This window comes from Amblyomma maculatum, chromosome 1, assembly GCF_055883805.1.
Source record: "Amblyomma maculatum isolate TAMU_Amacu chromosome 1, ASM5588380v1, whole genome shotgun sequence".
Classification (NCBI taxonomy): Eukaryota; Metazoa; Arthropoda; class Arachnida; order Ixodida; family Ixodidae; genus Amblyomma; species Amblyomma maculatum.
In genome coordinates this window covers 141,652,210-141,671,769 of record NC_139344.1, presented here as the reverse complement: position 1 = coordinate 141,671,769, position 19,560 = coordinate 141,652,210, and the positions used below count along the sequence as shown (strand labels likewise).

The following is a 19,560-nucleotide window of genomic DNA, read 5'->3' as shown; positions in this document are numbered from 1 at the left end:
ATGTGCCTGAGCTGTGGTGTACAAACCTGCTAAAAGTAATTTCTAGAAGAAGTATAATACTCTGCAATTCATGTACCTCAGAATGCTGAGATCAAAGGATTCATGGTAGGTGATATCACGTTCAGTTGTTGACGCCTCCATTTCTTCTGTCTCCGTTTCTTCCACCTCCATTTCTTCATCAGACAGCACAGGGGTTGACCTACCAGGTGGATTGAAGCTGCTAGGTAGTAGTATAGGGTCAAGTAATAGCCCAGCATCCTGTGTTGTTGGCCGTACAGCAAGACTGGCCTCAGTCTGTGTTGCCACTGAAACCTGCAGCTTGACACCAAAGTGTACCTGCACGCCTGCAAATGTTTAAAGATTACTACCATAAAAGAGTAATGCTTGTTCCGTAACTTTCCATTGGTATCTGCATAATTGCTGGTTTTTCGCAAAAAGCATTTTTTTTTTAATTGACAAAGAGCAAGTAGCCACAGTGTGAATTTTTAGACTTGAATGAAGGCATTCATCTTATTTTTAGACTTAACTTTATGACAGGCACAAAAGAAAGACAAGCTTACCAATACTCTTTCCCATCAATGAGGCTTGTGTCCCAACTGTAAGCAACTCTTGAACAGTTTGGGTGGCTGCAGCACTTGTCACAGGATGGCAGCTGCACTGGCATTTCTGAGCCTACAAAGCATACAACATTGTGATGTATGCATTTTTCCATGATTTGCGAAATATATGCTTTTACTGTCAAAAAATGGTCACAGATGGGCAGGCTTTCCACAACGCTCTTAAGTAGCTGCACCTGTTGCTGGAGTACTTAGTGTAGCCTCTTTGGGCACTTCAATGAGAACTATTTTCTCAATTCTGTTGCAGAGCAGGGAAATTTCACCTGAAGGAAGGCTTTGAGAGAGAGGCGTCTTGACTACTGTCACTCACCATACAGCTCGATTATTCAAAGTTTTTGCTTTGGCTGCGTGTGCATGAACCGAAAAAATATTGTACGCTACATCACGCTGCGTTCTGGATAAGAAGTATATGTGGCATATACCTCTCACACTAGCAGCTCAGTGCCATGCATCTAAGTCTATAATAAGAACCTTGGATCCAGGTAAGCACAACTTACGAAAGACGAGACTCCAGATGACTCTTCACTAGGTGCAGTTGCTGAAGTTGCTTGGCTGTGCGACGCCTGTGGTGTATGGGCCTGCAGTTAAAGTCATGGAATTCAGTGGTCTGTTTACTGAATGTCAATAATCAAAGTACATTGCACAACTGTGTTCTTTCAAACACAAAACCAGCTACAAACAATGTGCATAACTCATAGGTAAAATAGAAAAATCGCCACTACAAGCCACAGACATTTGCTGGCTGTTTGGTGTCTGATCTATGGCACCCCCCCCCCCCCCCCCCTAGCATATCTGCAATAATATCAACTATTTATCCATGTCTAGTGTGATGCACTTGTTTCAAAGTTGTGTGCACTAGACTATAAGACTTGCCCCAAAAGTTTTCATGGTATACTGTATGCTATACTATATGCTGTACCATTTCGGTCATATGTACTAATTTCAGAATCTAATATTCCTCTTGCAGACTGCATTTTTTTTTTTAGTCTTTCATTTGACTTTCTCCTGCACCGTCCTGTTATGTGTACTTTTCTTTTCAAAGCAGAGTATCATGTCAGGGCTTTTTGCTTCCTGGGAGAAAAGTCTCTTTTTGTATCAAAACATGCATAAAATAACGAGAGTAAAAACAAACCTGTGCAGCAGGCTTCGCACTAGTGTTCCTTGCATTTCACTCCAACTGCCTGTATTCATTTAGATACCTTGTGATTGGTATAACTAATGGGCTACTGGTAATGTAAATGAAAATCAGGATGCTGCTTCGAAAACAAACTTTATTGAATCAACATCCTAACCTAGCTGAGGCTGACCTACATCACGACCGAAAGGATTATATACGAAGCATAGGCGTGCCCAGGGTTGGCTCTGTATTACGAGGAACGACATTTCACTGCAAAGCCCCTCTCCCCCTCCCCCTTCCTCTCACCAAAGTACCTACGGCTAAAACCGCTAAAACACAGCGCAAACATGAGGATTTGTTATGAAACATTTATTTTTGATAATAGCGCTTAAAATTGAAACAAGCTTCCCCATAGACACAGAATAAAAAGTACGCGACGACGCACTCTCACAACGGTTCCTTGCAGGGTGGCAAGTGCACAGTTCTTGTAATGCATCACGCATCCTCAGCCGCAAGTATATATAAAAAAAGAAAATCTGTATGGCCATGAACTTCCACGTTTACAACTGACAACCCAAGTCTGGCAGAGTAAAGGTATGGGGTTTACTTGGCGCCCCCTTGAGAAAATTAGGGGGAGGCGGCCCCCTGCTCCCCCCCCCCTCCCTTCCGTGTGCGCACGCCTTTGGTACGAAGGGCGGAAAAGAAATGAGACAAATGGGAGGGGTATAGAGGAGGAAAGAGGATGAGCAGCAGTGAAGTACAATGAATATTCGAACAAATAACATGTGGCCTCGACTACAGTTGGTGAAAAAGCGATGGAAAAGGGAGGCGGTGAGTGAAGAGGGAGACGGCAGCACGCTGCAAGCAGGAGCTGCGTGACCTTCCCTGCACATGTGAGGAAGGCTGGAATTCTTTGGGGTTCATGGTTATATTCTCTGGGAGGCGGCAGGAAGTTTAGCTAGAAAGAAATAAACTTTGGCCTTGAGTTGACAGCTGGTGTGACTGGTAAGTGTCGGAGACGGAGTTTGCCTGACGTCTTTTGAGGATGGAATTTAGGAGGTCTCTAAACTCTCTCGTCGAAAGCGATACTGTGTTTATATGGGCGCATTGCTGTGTGGTGTCGACTAGTTATAGCGCGACTGTAAAAAATAGCAAAATCCCATCGGAAGCTCGGCACTTGTTTATTTTGAGCACTGTAATTCACAGTGACCATGACAAATCACACTTATGCACGCCACAACGCCGAGAAAGACCGCCTGAGTTGAAAAAAAAAAGTTACACTGTACTGTCCCAGGTAGCAGCAATATTACCTGTTTGTTTCAGTCGAACGTTATTTAGATGTTGCTAATTTCCTTTTTTTTTTTCAATTGCTTTAGCAATGTTACACATAAAGGTTGGTATAATGTTTTGAAAACATTTAAACAATATGAATCTAACATGTATGCAACATATGTATAGCATTCGTGAAAATGTAGAGCAACCAATCGCACGAGCACGTAGGTGGCTTGCGCACTTTGCAAAGCCCACAATGCATTACAACTCCATAATACAACCCAACTCCAACACTCACCTCTGAACAAAAATCATAGAGTCAAGGTTTTATATCCATTGCCGATGGGTGTTCCATAAGTGATAGTGGCGAATGGATAATAAGGAACAATTTCTAACAAAATATTAGGGCTGTGCTTTCATTCTACGGTGGGAATCATCTCAACGCTCTAGGTGAGAAGTGTTATTTAAGAAACATGGTTACTGGAAAAAAAAATGCCAAAAGTGCTCGGACTTAGTGTTAAATATATATGTTATGTTGCTTATATTTAATGATGAAATATTACTTTAACGTTCAGAACATAATATTGAAAAAATTGTGTGCAACATACATCAACATTAAAATAATGTTTATAATGCAACACAAAACATAATACAGCATTATAATAACATTTAAAAGTCTACAGTAATATAATGTCTCTCTTTTTAATGTTCTACTAATGTTGTTTTTATGTGACAAAACTTCAAGCAACATTCAGGCAACTTGGATAACAATTTTATAACAATATTCTAATATTCGGTGCTATCTGGGTGACACTGCGTCTAAACCTATATTATAACAATCTTTTCATTCTGCACTTACCGGCAGTGTTGGAAGAAACAGCGTTGGTACCACTCCTTCACGCAGATACAGTCTTGCTTGGATCCCGAAATTGCGAACCACGTCCGGGTTAAAATTATAGGCATCGGCAGAGAAATGCCGTCCACAAACGTAGATGGACGATTTTTTCACTGATGCTGGTTGTCCAATTAGCTGTAGCGACTCTTTGCGGAGATTGACGTCTTGAGGCACTTTGTGGAGAATGCTTTTGCTACCGTCATTTGCAATACCTTCGCAGCCAGGGACTGCACAATGTCGCAACCTCCCGCTCATGTCCCGTCAAAGCGACAATTCCACGCTTCTACAAGTGCCTTCGCGAACTCAGACAGTGGACAGTCGAGTCCAGAGCTGTGCTGAACACCTCGCGCACACGATGTCACAAAATTGCGGGTGAGGTGAACACCAGGGATGTTTAGCGTGCAAACAAAACTTCCGAGTTGCACCGAAGAGCGATGTGCGCCATAGCAGACGATGAAGCAGACGACGAGTGCCCCACGCGGCGCATCGGCAAGCAAGCGCGCCAAAACGGAAGTTGCGGCGTGCGGCGCTAGGTAAAAAAGTAAAAGCGCAAACACGCCAGTGGTGACGTGACAGTGGGCGAGGCCCGTGGAGGAGGGCCAGCCTTTGCGCGTGATAAAAAGTTGAAACGAGGAGGAAAGCCGCGAAGGCGCAGATATTCAAATTTTGATTGCAAATAACTCTGCCTCCAAATGCCGCATTTCAAAAATTCTTGCGGGAAGATAATCTTACATCGACATTCTATCACATACTAGGCATAGAGAAACTGTGTCGCTAAGGCTGTTTTGGGCCCAGAGCCTTTCACCGACCACATACTGTGAGTGACATGCACAGGTGAAATCCTTCTACTTTGCATTCCACTTCTTAAATCTCAATTTCGCCAATATGGTTCAAGTTATACACTGCATCCAGAACGAAAAGTTTCCAAAGCGTACTGGTGCCATACCAACAGACTATATTAGCCACGAATCGGCCGTCTGTGGCTTGGTGACGGCGACCGTTGTAAACTCCATTTTATAAATACTTGAGATGTATTTCTAATTTTACCAAAAACGAACCTACTAAGAGAGAAAAAGTTGACCCACATAATGGAACACGTGAATCGTCACAAGTATTTTTTTTTTTCTTGACTACACGTCCTAAAGCGAGTTCTCACCTACTCATTTCTCTCAGGTTTTTTTTTTTTTTTTTTTTTTTTTTGGTAATCAGCGCGTAGTGATTATAGAAACGCTACTCTTCGTCTTAGCCAGAGGCACACCGCGCATTTTCAGTTTCAGTTCATTGAGTAATTGATTGCCATTTCGCCCCGAACCCCACTCCACCGAGCACTGCAGTCTGCTGCCGACGCGGTCTGCTTCCTCGTAATGACGACTCTGTCTTCGAAGCAATAACCTGCACGTCAAAAAACGGTACCGTCTTTTTACGTTTGTCATCTTAATAAATAAATCGGCCATAGGCCCAGGTTGCGGCGTCTGCCACCAGTAATACATACCGTACCGTTCTGCCCGCTGCTATGGTGGTATGCAGTTTTTCTGTATGCCGACCTTGCTAGCCGTCGCTGTCTCGTACCCAGGGCTTTAGAGGTGCACTAAGCGGTGAATCGACCACGTGATATCAATTCAACCGGGAAAGCTCAAGATGCCCCACGTGTGGAGGCTGCCATGCAAAACAACGCTATAAAAGGCTAAGCTTGTGAGCGCCGGGCAGTTACTTGTGAAAAACCGCCGTTGTCGTATAAAAAAGAAGACTGTCAATTTTAAGATTTCTAGGTTCGTGAAGCCCTTCGAGCTTGCGGAAAGGTTACCTCCATCGCAGGGGATCACTGGAGAGTTTCAGAAATACAGGGGATGCGAAATTTAAATCCACTACTTGCCTTGACGCCTGCTGATGGCCCAAGAGGTGTGTTTCGGTGCCACCAACCAGTGTTGTAGCAGCAGTTCGTGAATGCCATACTATGGCCGCGGTTTTCATATTGTGTGGAATTAGCTTGAGATGGCCATCCCGCCTCGCTTCATATCAATTAATCGTGCAATCACTTAGTACGCTAACAGTACCTCGGAGTAAAAAAAAAAAAGAAAAAAGAAAAAAGCAACATTTTATTTCAACGAAATAACATTGTGCGCAAAAATCACAGCAGGGCATAAAAACATGCAAATATATATATATGTATATGGACTAAATCTTGTCATCTAAAATTCGTGAGAAATATATACATAGATATGCTTGAAGTCAATAGTAAGAGATTGGAACTTCATACAGCATGCATAATTTGTTAAGGCCACTTCAGCTGTTTCCTTCAACGCTAACAGCATCATCTGAAGTTGTGCTTGGACGGCGTTCCCCGCTCACCCGCGCCCTCTTTAACTATTTAACTACGACCCCAGACCGCCTTAGTGTCCCTTCTGCGGAGCCACTACCAACCTGACCCACATAGTTTGGAGATGTCCAGACAAGCCACTCATTCCCCTCCCAACCAGCCCGTCTTGAGCCAATAAATGTGTTTCACCACCACCATCCCAAGCTTGGACGGACCAGCTCACTCAAACCTCGTCCCCCAGCCAGTTCTGGATGATAAACCGGGCTGAGGCAGCGGCTGTTGCATTTGGGGCCTTGGAATGGGGGGCTTGTTTTAGTGTTTGTTTTCTTTATGCACTTTTTTTTTTGCAATTAACTCTCTTGCTGCTACTACTGAGGAACTTATAACTGTAGAAGTACGTCCACAGTTTGTTGTGACAGCAAAGCAGTATTAACCAGACATTAAAAAAAAAAGAGAGAGAGAGACCTCTGCATAAATGCATTCTTAGTGTTACGAGTTCAGGGGGTTTAGAACAGAAAAAGAGGACTCGCCAAAGTAATCGCTAAACGGCCCTACGAGCCCAGAAACCTCGTCAATGTCAGGAATCGAGAGTGAAAGATATCTGTCCTCTATGCTTGGCAGAGAAAAAGGATCAAATTCTTCTCCACAACGTTCCTCCGCGTCTGGCAACAGGTCACCGCCAGTGCAAAACTCTTGGAGGTTCACTCGATTGTACACTTGTTCCGTCTCATCAAAGGAAAGCCTGTGACAGTCATATTCCATCGGCAAGTAGGGTGCTTCGGAGCCCAGTGGTGTCATAAGCAAATCGAAGCCGGTCGCCTCCTCCTGGTGCTGAGCATCGGACGGCTCCGTCACAACTGTCGGCTCGGAAACCGTTGTTAACACATTATTAGGCGAGGCTGGCTCCCAGAATGCGTCGGGCCCTGAGGCGACTTTGGGCAAGGTTTCTTCAAAGTCTACGTCGGACACGGTGCCAGACGAGCGACTTGGCGACGTGGGAACTCGCTGCTCCGCATTCTTCAAGAGGTAACCTGGATAGAAGAGTGCACCAGAATGACAAACTACACGTTAATGAAAAACAATGAGCGCTAGGAAGAGAAAACTATCAGCTTAGCCGCAGCAATTTGTGCCCGCAAAACTCCTTCGTAGCGAGCACGGAGCGACTGAACCCAACAAAGAAAAAGGCGTTCATTACAGCGTTGATAATATAATGGAAATAGCAGTGTCTGTATAACCCCTGTAGAGGCTGTTCGGTGTTCATCAGATTATAGTAGTAGTAGTAGTAGTAGACTATAAAAACTGAAATTCTACAGCTGTCGCTGGCTTTCGCTTCAAGTGCTCATGCCACCTGTTTTTAAGCTCTGTGCATAGCCTCACTTCCGCGCAAACGTTCGCTTTTCGAACGTAGCACTTGCAGTGAGGTGCCCCTTTGCAGGGAAGTACACTGCCCAGCCCCTCTACCCAAGATTGGTGCGAACTGTACCTCCTATTCGAACCTCAAGCAAGTGACCACTAGTGGTCCAGTTGGCCACAGAAGTTTCAGTCAAGCGCACTTTCGCAGTCACTTCTACCTTATGTGTCAGGTGCTTAAGATAATGTACTGTATTGGACAAGCGAACGTTAGCGCAGAGGAGTTCACAGCTGACCTAGATCATCTTTGGGGAACCTCCTGTACTGGAAGTCCTTCGGCAAAGATCGATTCTTCCATCTGTTCACAGTGATCAGCTTCATTTTGTTCATGGCTGCACGGAAGCGCTGCTTGGCGTCCATGGGCTCGCATTTTTTATTTCGGCGAGTCTTGTACCGATGCCATTCCTGCAAACAGAATAGCAACAAGTAAAACGTGGGCTTTGTATCACATGACCATCGTTGAATGCATGTTTCGTTTTCGTGCAAACCACTAAGACGATGCGAGTCTCATTGTGCCGCTACGCTCGGCTTTACACCTCCGAGAATGCATAATGGGAACAGCAAAGGCGAAATTAGTGAACTCCAAAATATTTGTTTGGCTACAACAGAAAGATAAAGAGGTGCTCACAGCTAGAACCATCAGACTTGCAATATTTATAAAAAGTTACGGTGTGGAATCTGACTCTCTTTCCATCGCGCATCGTTAGTGTTTTTTTTTTTATTTATTGTTTTGATCGTTCATGTATTCATAGCAGGCGATCTTCCAGGTACCCTTAAATCAATTATTCTTGTTTTGATGAGCAATAACATGACAGCCGCGCCAATTTCGGGTTGATATGGGCTTGATTCGGTTACACGTAGTACGGCTGCAGCTTCATCTAAACACGGGCTCGCTGAAACTTCGGGGAGCACACGCCTGCAGCCCGGCGCAGGTTGTCGAATGTTCTAAAATAATTTTGACCAGCTACATTGCTTCAACAACAACAACAACAAAAAAAAAAAAACCCGCGCGATGGAATTCGCGTTCAGCTTCCATCGCCATGAGGCTGTATCGTGCTGAATATGATAACAGAGCTAACGATAACACCTTCAGATTGTTCTCTTCTAAAAGAATTAAGTTGGCAGCGGTGCTTGGTATCCAATTTAAGACCCTCGGGTAGGGAAGGCATGGTTGTTTCATCAACCTGGTCTTATTTTCTAGTGTCATGCATCCGAAAAATTCTGATAAAGTGCGCATGCGAGACAGGAGGGACTGGCTTGATACACAAATGTGCGTACAGTGATTCCACACTTAAGTGAAATATGTGAATTTCAAACAAATAATTTGCACAACACATATCTTTCGAGGGAACCCTACCATGAATACGGCGCAGTCTTCGTCGGGTGTGGTTGTCGCACTGTTTCCGTGCCTCCATAATATCTGGAATACTCCCGCCGTCCGGTCGAGCCACCGGAGGCGCTCGCCGAACGTGCCTCTCTCGAGGTGGTCAAAAAGAAAGCTGCACAGCTTGCCGGTGAAACGCCTAGGCATCTGCACAGCACCAGATAAAAACAAGTTGTTAATGACCAAATTGATCATCATCATCATCATCATCAGCAGCAGCAGCAGCAGCAGCAGCCTGATTATACCCACTGCAGGGCGAAGGCCTCTCCCATATTTCCCGGTTCCGTGCTAGCTGTATCCACTTGACCCCTGCGAACTTAATCTCATCCGCCCACCTAACTTTCTGCCGCACCCTGCTGCGCTTTCCTTCCCTTGGAATCCAGTTTGTTACCCTCAGCGACCATCGGCTATCCTCTCTTCGCACTGCATGTCCTGCCCATGTCCATTTCTTCTTCTTAATTTCTACTAGAATGTCGGTAACCTGAGTTATTTCTCTGACCCACTCTGCACGCTTTCTATCTCTTAATGTTACCCCTACCATTTTTCGTTCCATAGCCCTCCATAGCCCATAGACCAAAGTGATACAGGAAGCTATATTACCAAAGCTCGGAAGGCAGAAAAAGCACTTGTCGGATATCCTCCGATATCTTGAATACCAGGTCTCGTACGTAACGGAAATTACTGATTTAAAAAAGCATGGAGTTTAAAAAAGGCCGCAGCGAAGAGCATTCAAGATGCAGCATCTCGAATAAGCATTGTCAAGAAATTTATTACCATCCACGAACGAAGGACAAATCTGCTACATACCGGGGCGTTGCCCTACGTTTCGGGCTTTTGGCATTGCTCTCGCAGAACCGCGAAATATGGATTATTTCTTTGTCTTCAAAATGCCTTTGTTTAAATATAGGGCGGTTCTGCATGGCGAAGCGCATTCATTTGTGATAGTGAGCGTCAATACTGGGTCGATAAAGGTGATGCAGCACGAAGGCGTGGTTAACAAGCCAAAAAGGCTAAATATTATGCTCATTGTACAGACGCAGGATTCTGTCACAGAATCCCCCTCCCCCCTAACCCCCACACACACACTTCCCTGTTCCGACGCCTCTGGACAACTGCAGTCGTCTGAAATCCGTTTCCGTTGAATCGGGGCACTAAAATCAGACAACAGGCAGTGAGCAACCCATTCTGCCTATGCAATAAGTAATACGCTGTTATCGCGTCCTAAACAACAAACTTTTCACTCGTTTCATGTTTCTTAACGCCATAGCGCAAGAGGCCCCGTACTGCAGGAAATCCGGCTTTGACGGCGTTGCGAGCGAAAATCACGGGTAAACCATTGGCAAGTTGTAATTGCCAGGCGACATGGCCGGTTACAGATTGGCCGGCGGGTTGTGTGACGTCGCAAGGGCACATGACGTGGTAGGAGCTGCCAATTTGGGCTTCGACTTTGAAATTGCAGGTCAAGATGGAAGTCGAACCCTCCGGGCTCCTTAGATCCCGAGTAAGACATCCTACTGCAAGGCGACGCAGGCATGTTAGTACAGCTAGGCTAAAGCGAGGCTTTGTAAGTATCTATGTGGGGATAGCCCACATAATCCCACGAATATATGCTGACGAGTATGTGGGATAACTGTGGAACAAACGAAGGCATTATGCACTGATTAAACGAGTACCAAAGTGCTTAAGCGTTAAATGACCCCTCCTTTTTTTTTTTATTTATTCATGCCTCGCCTTTTCTTTCGTCCAGCATTCTGAATATTGCGTCCTTGATGGCGTTGGCTCGGTATAACAGCTATTTCGTAGCAGAGGAAAAAAACTGCCTCCGGTGAGACGCTGTCAGTGAACTATGAGTTATGACTGCATCGCTCATAACTATTTATAAATTCAGTATCAGAATGTGACACCTGAGGCCAAAACTGAAGGACATGTTGTCATTCCCAGCGACATCAAATCTATGGCGTGCCTTCTCCCCAGAGAAAACACTAGTGCACTTCCACTTGCCTGACCCAAGGAAAGGATACGCAGCTCTGTTTGGGATTCTGATTAATCTGACTCGGACACCCTGGCTAAATAGTCATAGATTTGGGGCTGCATAATTGATCTGATTGTTCTTGCGAAATGACTAAAGACACATCCAGCGCGCCCAGCTGTAAAAATGCATTATTCGCATGCCAGAAGTTACACGTACAGACACGTTCGACGTATGAGCATTTTCACAGTTCAGCCTTGGAAGTGGCTGCGCGCTGTTCCACTCACCATAGAATGCTGTTTCAGGCCCCATTCACTGCTCAGTCGTACCAATTTTGTATATGGCGAGCTTTTAATGTTCAGGGTAATTTAATGATGGTCCGAGCGACCGAGATGGATTAAAAATGTGAAATTAAAGTGTCGGGGCTCATTCAAGCGTAACCTCGTTAATCTTAATAGTTTTTCTTTTTTCACCTTCATTGAAACATTATAAATGCTGGGGTAACTGGCCTTAATTAAACATCAATAAATATTTAAGCAAAGTAGCTGTCTTTTTCGCTAAACCGGCAGACTGAGCATGCGGGAGTAGCCAGCCTGTTGCGTGAACAGAAAGCTCCAATCAACATAGCAAATAACAAAAGTCACAGAAGAAGATACTAAGTTTAGGTCGATTCGGTAGTAATAGGTTTCTAAAGGAATTCTGTCGTTATGTGTGCAGTCAATGGCAGGCGCAATCAAGAGATTTATCTAAACGTTCTGTTAGTTTAATTTCGTTGTTATAGGAAGGATAACGAAAAATTCTCTGGGACATATTACCTAAAATATACTCATTATTTTGCAGTTAGAAGTTGCCCTTTAAAATACAGCTTTAACATTGTCCTTACGAACAGGTTTTCCGTCGTGTCCCGTTAAAATGGACGACCCGAATTATGGACAGTTTTTTTTCTTTTAGGGCCGAACGTTTTCGATGTATTTATTTATGCTTCGTTAATATTGATCTCGCTGTCCTGACAAGGGACAGGTACGAAATCGCGAAACCTATTGAGGCCGACGTATTTTTGTCGCCTTAATATGGACATCGGCTTGGAAAAAGCAAAGCAGTCCGAACGCAAGTAAAAGGAGGGCTCGCTACCCGCGAACGGGCCCCTATGTAGTTGGAGAGAACCAAAAGATAAGTAAGAAAGGCCCCGAGAGGAGGAAACCGGGAGACTTATGGGTGCAGCGGGAATGCCTCAACGAGACTGCCATATGTGGGTGCAATAAATTTCGCTAAATGTGAGCAAATAAACGAAGCAGCGCGAAATAAAACCATAATGTCTATTTCGTGAAGCCGTTAACGCTTTTTGGTTAAACACAAACTCACAAACTAGAGCAATAAAAGAAAGGCGGCGAGCATACTACCAGGACTGCGCGTCTCGTCCTGGACGCGAGGACACCTGGTTTTCGTCACTGCTCGAGGGCCTCCTGCACAATTGCCTGCTGCACCTGCCAACTTGACTCTCTTGCTTTACAGTATAAACTTACAAAAACCGTACTAGGCAAAAAAAAAAAAAAAATGCATGAAGAAACAAGCGCTTCTAGGACTCAACGTCAGTCTGGCTTTAGGCATGGCGAGGTTAAACGCAAAAGAACGGAGCTGAACGCATGCGCAAAGCGGAAAATCCCTGCTTACAAGAAGCAAGCGCCAAAAGACCATATTCCTGAGAGCCAAACGCGGGACATCTGAATGAAATGGCATGTAGTTTAATACCCAATTTTTATTATTCTAACTATCAAAACGGTTTTTAATTGGGCTAGTTGGTGACTGACATGTTAAAACATCGTTGCGCTTTTGAAAAACAGACGTAGTCCCGAATAGTTTTCTACGTCTGTTTTTCAAAAGCGCTACGATGTTTGAATATTCTAAATATACCATGCAGCGTTTCTTTTTCCTGAGCGTTTGCCTAGCTTACATATACATCTAATACTACTGGCTTGAATTTATCTTTTTTTCGCAGACCTTCATTTTTTTTTTGTTTTTTTTTTTGTATCCATTGCACTGAATTTTTTGAGGATCACGTTGACAACGATAATGCACACAAAATTGCCAGTGTCAGTGTTCTGTCACATTTTGATTTCGCTGCACACAGCCACACATACAAGCTAGCACTAATTGCAAAGTTTGTTCTCAGTAAAAGATTTCTGTTTTTCTTCACGACTCGTTGTTATTAAGGACGACCACCTTTATGGACAGTTTTGCCCGGGGAATCAAAGTGTGCATATTAACCAAGCACGACTTCAAAGAATTTAACGTCCCAATGAGACTGCGAGGGACGCGGCAATGAAGGACTGCAGAAATTTCGACCATCACCTCGGGTTATTTAACGCGCACTCACATCACACAGTACACAGGCTCTTTGCTTTTCATCTTGATCGAAATGCGAACCCACGTCCCCGGAATAAGCAGTCGAGCGCCCTGTCCGCTGATACACCGCGGCGGGTCTAATATTTTGCACAGTACGAATGATACACTACCGTTTATTGCATAGCTAAACACTCTGCGTTTATTTTTAACAGCACAGACACCTAGCATATCTACACGCGCGCAGTGGCCACATTTTGCCCTACCCTGCTGTGAAACATGGCCAGCGGGCATCCCCGCTACTGTAAAGTATGTCTCCGCTACGATAAAGGTCCGTCCCTCTTAACGTTTTAGTGGAACATGCACCGAGCACGTACGTACGTCTCGTAACATTGCACACGTACTCTTCATCAAGCAAATAATTACACGCGCACGTTCCACGTATCCTTTCATTACTTTTTAGGGTCATGGCATCTTTCTTCTCCCGCCGTCGACCGTATAACTTAGGAAAATTCGGCTGATACAGCTGCACAACCTGTAGGGCAATATAGTTGGCTTAAATTCCAGGGTACATCCTGCTCTTTTGTTTCTAGTTAGAGGGTGCACTTAATTTGGTCCTCGTAACACTCATGTGGACTATTATCTATACGGCGGTAGTTATTTTTGGTTGACTGACATTTTCCCATAGCCCAGGCCAAGGCGACTGGAGGTGGAGGCTGTGAAAACGGGGACTGTGAATATAGAGCGAGAAAGCGATGCTGGCTAAATGGTATAGAAACCGCACAAAGGCTGAACAGAAACGTTTGGCCGGCACAACGCAGGAGTGAAGGAAAGCCGCACAGCATACCAAATTTTTTTACTCGGTGCTAGACGTTGTGTTGGATCGTCGGGTAGCGTGAACCTAAGAGAAGTATCAAAGTGTGGCAGAAAAAAAGGGTCAAGATTTGATATTTATATGTTGGCGTAAGAGCCTTGAGAGAAGTAGGCGGAACAGCTGTCTCCAACATGCCACCCGGCTGGTTTTATAGTCTGAGATCCCCAGCTCTTTAGCTGCGGAATGTGACTAATTTAGATAGTCTAATCAACTCGATGCACATTAAGTCGTGGTGGACCGCCCACTTTAGGAAACGTCGCTGGAACCTGCTCACTTATTTTCCGGTGACAATGGCGATAGCGCAAGATTCTTGCAGCTATTTCGATGGGCATGATACACTGCAACAACGTAATACAGTCCCAAAGAGAACGGGTCGTTGACCCAGGCCATCTTCAGGCCAGGTCGTCAGAAACGAGCCACCATGCTTTTTGGGAAATGGGTTTCTTCCTTTTTACCTCCGCCATTTAGAAGAAGGGAGAAGAAATGTTTGGTTCCTCCAGAAGGCGCAATTACCTAGAGTGTCCCTACACTCTCCTGCGCCCCCACAAACTGGCCCTTTCTCCCGAAAACAATGCGAAACGTCACTGTCGGTGACTGTGGGCGCCCTGTCGGCGCCTTCGGTGAACGCGTCGTCATTGTTACCTTGCCAGCCGTCGACACAGCGCCTTCACAGCCAGTCACAACAACGTCTGCACGTGCCACTATCCAGACCCTGCTCGCTGCCACTTCGGCCTGTACCCGACCGCAGCCCGCTATCAATTTCCAATGACCGGGGTCCGCCCTGGTGCTCTTCGGTCGGGCCCGTGCAGGCCCGTTTGCTTACGTGAGTCATAAATAACGTGGCAGAGACCAACGGAGAGCTTCTTCAGTCGTTTCGATTGCCTCATCTGGCTGTCATATCCAACTTACGAGAATCGCCCGACCAGTGAGTGCAATTGAAAGCACGCGAGCCCTCGAAACTCGCAGGCGCGTATATATTGTTTCTGTGAACTCATCATCTACCGTTTTATACTACTCTGGTGCAATGTGCTAACAGACGTTTCTAAAAGGTGTTGATGGACTTGTCTGTCAACCCTGGTGTGTGTGTGTGTGTGTGTGTGTGTGTGTGTGTGTGTGTGTGTGTGTGTGTGTGTGTGTGTGTGTGTGTGTGTGTGTGTGTGTGTGTGTGTGTGTGTGTGTGTGTGTGTGTGTGTGTGTGTGTGTGTGTGTGTGTGTGTGTGTGTGTGTGTGTGTGTGTGTGTGTGTGCGTGCGTGCGTGCGTGCGTGCGTGCGTGCGTGCGTGCGTGCGTGCGTGCGTGCGTGCGTGTGCGCGTGGGGGGAGGGGGATGGCTCATACTCCCTGATCTAACGACTTCACTAGATTGGCTTTCGCACAGACTGCAACCAGACTGAATCCTTTCCTTGAAATAGCTTCGTGTAGACACTGAACAGATGGCTATCTGCCTTTCCCAGTGCAAGGCAAAAAGTGTCCACTACCGCTACCACACTGCGCCCTCAACTCGCAATCTTTTGTGAAACCGAAAAAGTACCAGCGAAAAGCACACATGTGGACAATAATTAAAGGAGTGCGCTAACTTGACAAAACAGACAAACGAGAACAAAAAAATACACGACACGAAACACAAAGCGCAGTTATGTCTCGTGTCGTGTAATTTTTTCATCTGGTTTGTCTGTTTTGTCAAGTTAGCACACTCCTTTAGTTATTATGAACAACCAATAAGCCCCATTTAAAGCATTAATACATGTGGACAAGAATCCATAAATAAGTAGTTCACATGTCAAACTTCCGGCGTGTCTGCATATAAATTATCTGCAGATCATTGTCATATGTAATGTTTCTAATGTTGCTGGAATAATTCACTCAAGATTTCTGGAAATTTTACATCTCTGCTCTCAGCACTTTTCGTTTAAACGTGAGATTAACCCGAACGGATAGCTTTTGTCGAATGTTTTAGTGCATTTTTCTTTCATTTTTTAGTTCACTGGATATATATATGCATAGACATTTTCGGGAGCTACTTTTTATATTGTATTCAAAGTGGAAGATGGTACCTCTATCAATAGGGTTATTCTATCTTGTTTTTAAACTTCGCCTTAACCGGATATTATGACATCATCACGTAATAAAACAAAACACGTTAGAAGCATCGCAAATGGTCAACGCCGTTAGCTCTCTTTTTCAACCTGTCATACCTTGCTTATTAAAAAACAAAATGCAAATATTCAAGATGCTACGGCAAGCTATATGTGCACTCTCCTGAAATTTGCGTCGGTTTACGCCACTAAAACCTTCCAGTTACTTAGGCTCCTCCACGGCATCTGAAGACATTGACGAAAAAATTATCATGTTCAAGTTATCTCATGTCACTTCGATTCCTTTCTTTTTAATGGTGACGGCATATATTTCTACAAGCACTGCTCTAAGCACATGGCGCCATGTCTAACTAAGCACGACGATTTTAGCGTCAATGACTGTAAATTGTATGATCCGGCTGACAAACAAAAGTAAGGCTAAATTCTAGATGTCTTTTGATCGCACAGGAGTACCAAACCGGCAATTCATCCGTAGAAAATCGTATTCGATGAAGACAAAAAAAAAAAAAAAATAGAGAGAGAAACGTGAACTTGGTTGTGAATCAGCGCAGAAGAAAGCCGAATTTTCGAAAAATAAAAGTCGGAAAGTTCGACCCCCACGAAACATACCATATCATATTCGAAATATTAGTAGTTAGGCAAAATGTTGTGTTATGGTAAGCATATGAAGCTTTAGGATACTTAAGTTTATTCTAAATATTCTACGAGGTATCGTTCTTCGATCCAGAAAAACACATAGGCCCACACGCTGCTGAGAAAAAAATATGCTACGGAATGCTACGGAAAATGTTTTGGCAGACCAGCAATAAAAATAAACCGCTGAGGAAACAAATTCACCGTGCAGACCCATGCGGAGCAATGGAATATATACGCTTTATAAGCTCACTATTCGCGTGAGTTCCCTTGCGTAAGGACACACGTGGCCGATTATTCCTGCCCCGATGAGGATATATACTGCTAATTCCTCTCGCCCGCTAAACTGCATAAAAAAAAAAAAAAAAAAAACATTGTTGTAATGCATGAGCTGCTCATAGTAAGCTCAACCGTGAAAGCTCCCCCGCATACCTGACCATGCATACTAGTACACATTCAACGTAAACACAATGAGACGTTTTTAACGCGACAATTAATGCACGCTCAAATAATTAACGACCATAGGAAAAGAACATACTGAAACTAAAGGTGCGTGGTAAGAACAACTTATTAAGTTAAAAATAATTATGCCAACTTACCTCTGCTTGACACAGCGCGCCCGATACTTTCGACAGAAGCAGCTCGAAGCGGCCACTGACAGACAGAGGCCGGGAGCAGAAAACGCTGCGCCCAACGGCACGGCGGGAGTCCCCGCTTCTGAGGTTCGTCCGCGTGAAATAAGCATGTATAAATGACGTCTTGTTACCAAAAAAAGACAATAGCTTTAATAAATAAAGAAAGTGCTTTTGAAATACCTTTTCAACACCATAGAAAAGGCGTGTTTCAATATACGTGACTTGTACAAAACAATTACAAGTTATATGCAATGTTCTGCTGAGTTCACGAGCCCGGACAAGAAGGGAAATCCCCTAGGAGAAAGCTCGAAAACCTGTGTGGCGACATCTAGTGCGGTTTCGCTGAAACTATTTTGCCTTATCAGTTTCACAGCTCCCCGTACCGCCCAGCGGAGGCACGGACGGTCTCGAGGGAGAGAGCGCGCGGAATTGAGAAACGCGCTCTCCCTCGAGACGGGCCGTGGCGGAGGAGAGTGTCCCAAGTAGCGGTCGCGAGAACTAGTGGCGCTGCAGTCAACTCTTGCTCCTTACCGAGCGCGTCGTCTGCTCCTCGCGACGCGAAAGCATGGAGCGGCCAGCACACACGTAGCTTTTGCGTGCTGCCGTTGCACTGCACATGGCTGCAGTATAATTATAACTACATTACGACAGCTTTGGCTTCGAAGCAGCGCATTACCTTCATTAATTCATTTGTTATTGCTATGAAACAAGTGTGAGCGCCGTCGGCTTGCTCACTTTTGCTTTACTCCCTTGCCTGTGTTTTGTAGTACGTTCTTTCAGAGCATAGATACTGTCATGCAAATAAATTAGCCAACTTTTCAGTGAATAGGAGCACTAACCTTAGAAGGTAATGCAGTGGGTGTCACGTTTACTACTGCGCTGCGCAGATTGCCTCAATTACGCGCAGAAATCTGCTAGCCTGGGCAGCCTGTTCATGCAGTGCATGAAGTCTGGCTACTCGCGTCACAAGATATAGGGAACAAAGATTACGAATAAATGGCCTCCATCGTCGCCTAATCAGAGGCGCTTTTCTTAATGTCTCACTTTCGAGGTATGGCGTGGAACATAGCTCCGGATCGGCACTCTCGCACTCCCGTATACAGCAATATGTAAAAAAAGAAAAAAAAATATTCCTTTGTCGTCCAAAACAACGTCAGATGTCGAGTTATTTAATGAGTTTACTAAAAGAGGAAACAGTAACAATAGGCGTGTGTACTGCGAAAGGAAATGGCTGAACAAGCGCATGAGTCTATTCAAAAACTTATATTGCAAGTAATCAAGTCGCGCCCCTGATAGATTCCCCTTCTCCTGTACGCACACAGAGAGAGAGAAAAAGGAAAAACGACGTAACTTTATTGCTTGTAGAGGAAGTTAATGTAATTTCAAACTAGCACTGGACTGCAGTTTTAAAGCATGTACGATATTCAAGGTATGTACAGCGCCGGAAAGGGTATTAGAAGTCAGTTGCATTAACCTATGTTATTTATTAGCGCAACAAGAAAAATGATAAAAAAATGCAATATTGCCAACAGCACTAATGTGGAATGGTAATGAAATGCAGCAAACAACCAGAACTTGACTTCATCAATGCATAGACAGACATTGCAAGGTTATACACACAGTTAAGAGGAGAACATTATACCTCTTCTGGGAAATATTTGAGTGGGCAGCATAATCCTTGTGTGTGTGTGTGTGTGTGTGTGTGTGTGTGTGTGTGTGTGTGTGTGTGTGTGTGTGTGTGTGTGTGTGTGTGTGTGTGTGTGTGTGTGTGTGTGTGTGTGTGTGTGTGTGTGTGTGTGTGTGTGTGTGTGTGTGTGTGTGTGTGTGTGTGTGTGTGTGTGTGTGTGTGTGTGTGTGTGTGTGTGTGTGTGTGTGTGTGTGTGTGTGTGTGTGTGTGTGTGTGTGTGTGTGTGTGTGTGTGTGTGTGTGTGTGTGTGTGTGTGTGTGTGTGTGTGTGTGTGTGTGTGTGTGTGTGTGTGTGTGTGTGTGTGTGTGTGTGTGTG

General features: G+C 44.7%; 1 protein-coding gene across 1 annotated transcript; it reads right to left on the bottom strand.

The window, feature by feature from the left end:
• Positions 1-5,976: 5,976 nt before the first annotated feature.
• LOC146204193 (uncharacterized) lies at positions 5,977-17,672 on the bottom strand. The gene is made up of 4 exons (XM_084589136.1): positions 17,522-17,672; positions 8,986-9,159; positions 7,865-8,033; positions 5,977-7,249 (listed from the first exon to the last, which is right to left on the bottom strand). The coding sequence occupies exons 2-4, from the start codon at positions 9,157-9,159 to the stop codon at positions 6,708-6,710; spliced, it is 885 nt and encodes a 294-aa protein (XP_084445262.1). The 5' UTR covers positions 17,522-17,672; the 3' UTR covers positions 5,977-6,707.
• Positions 17,673-19,560: the final 1,888 nt, after the last annotated feature.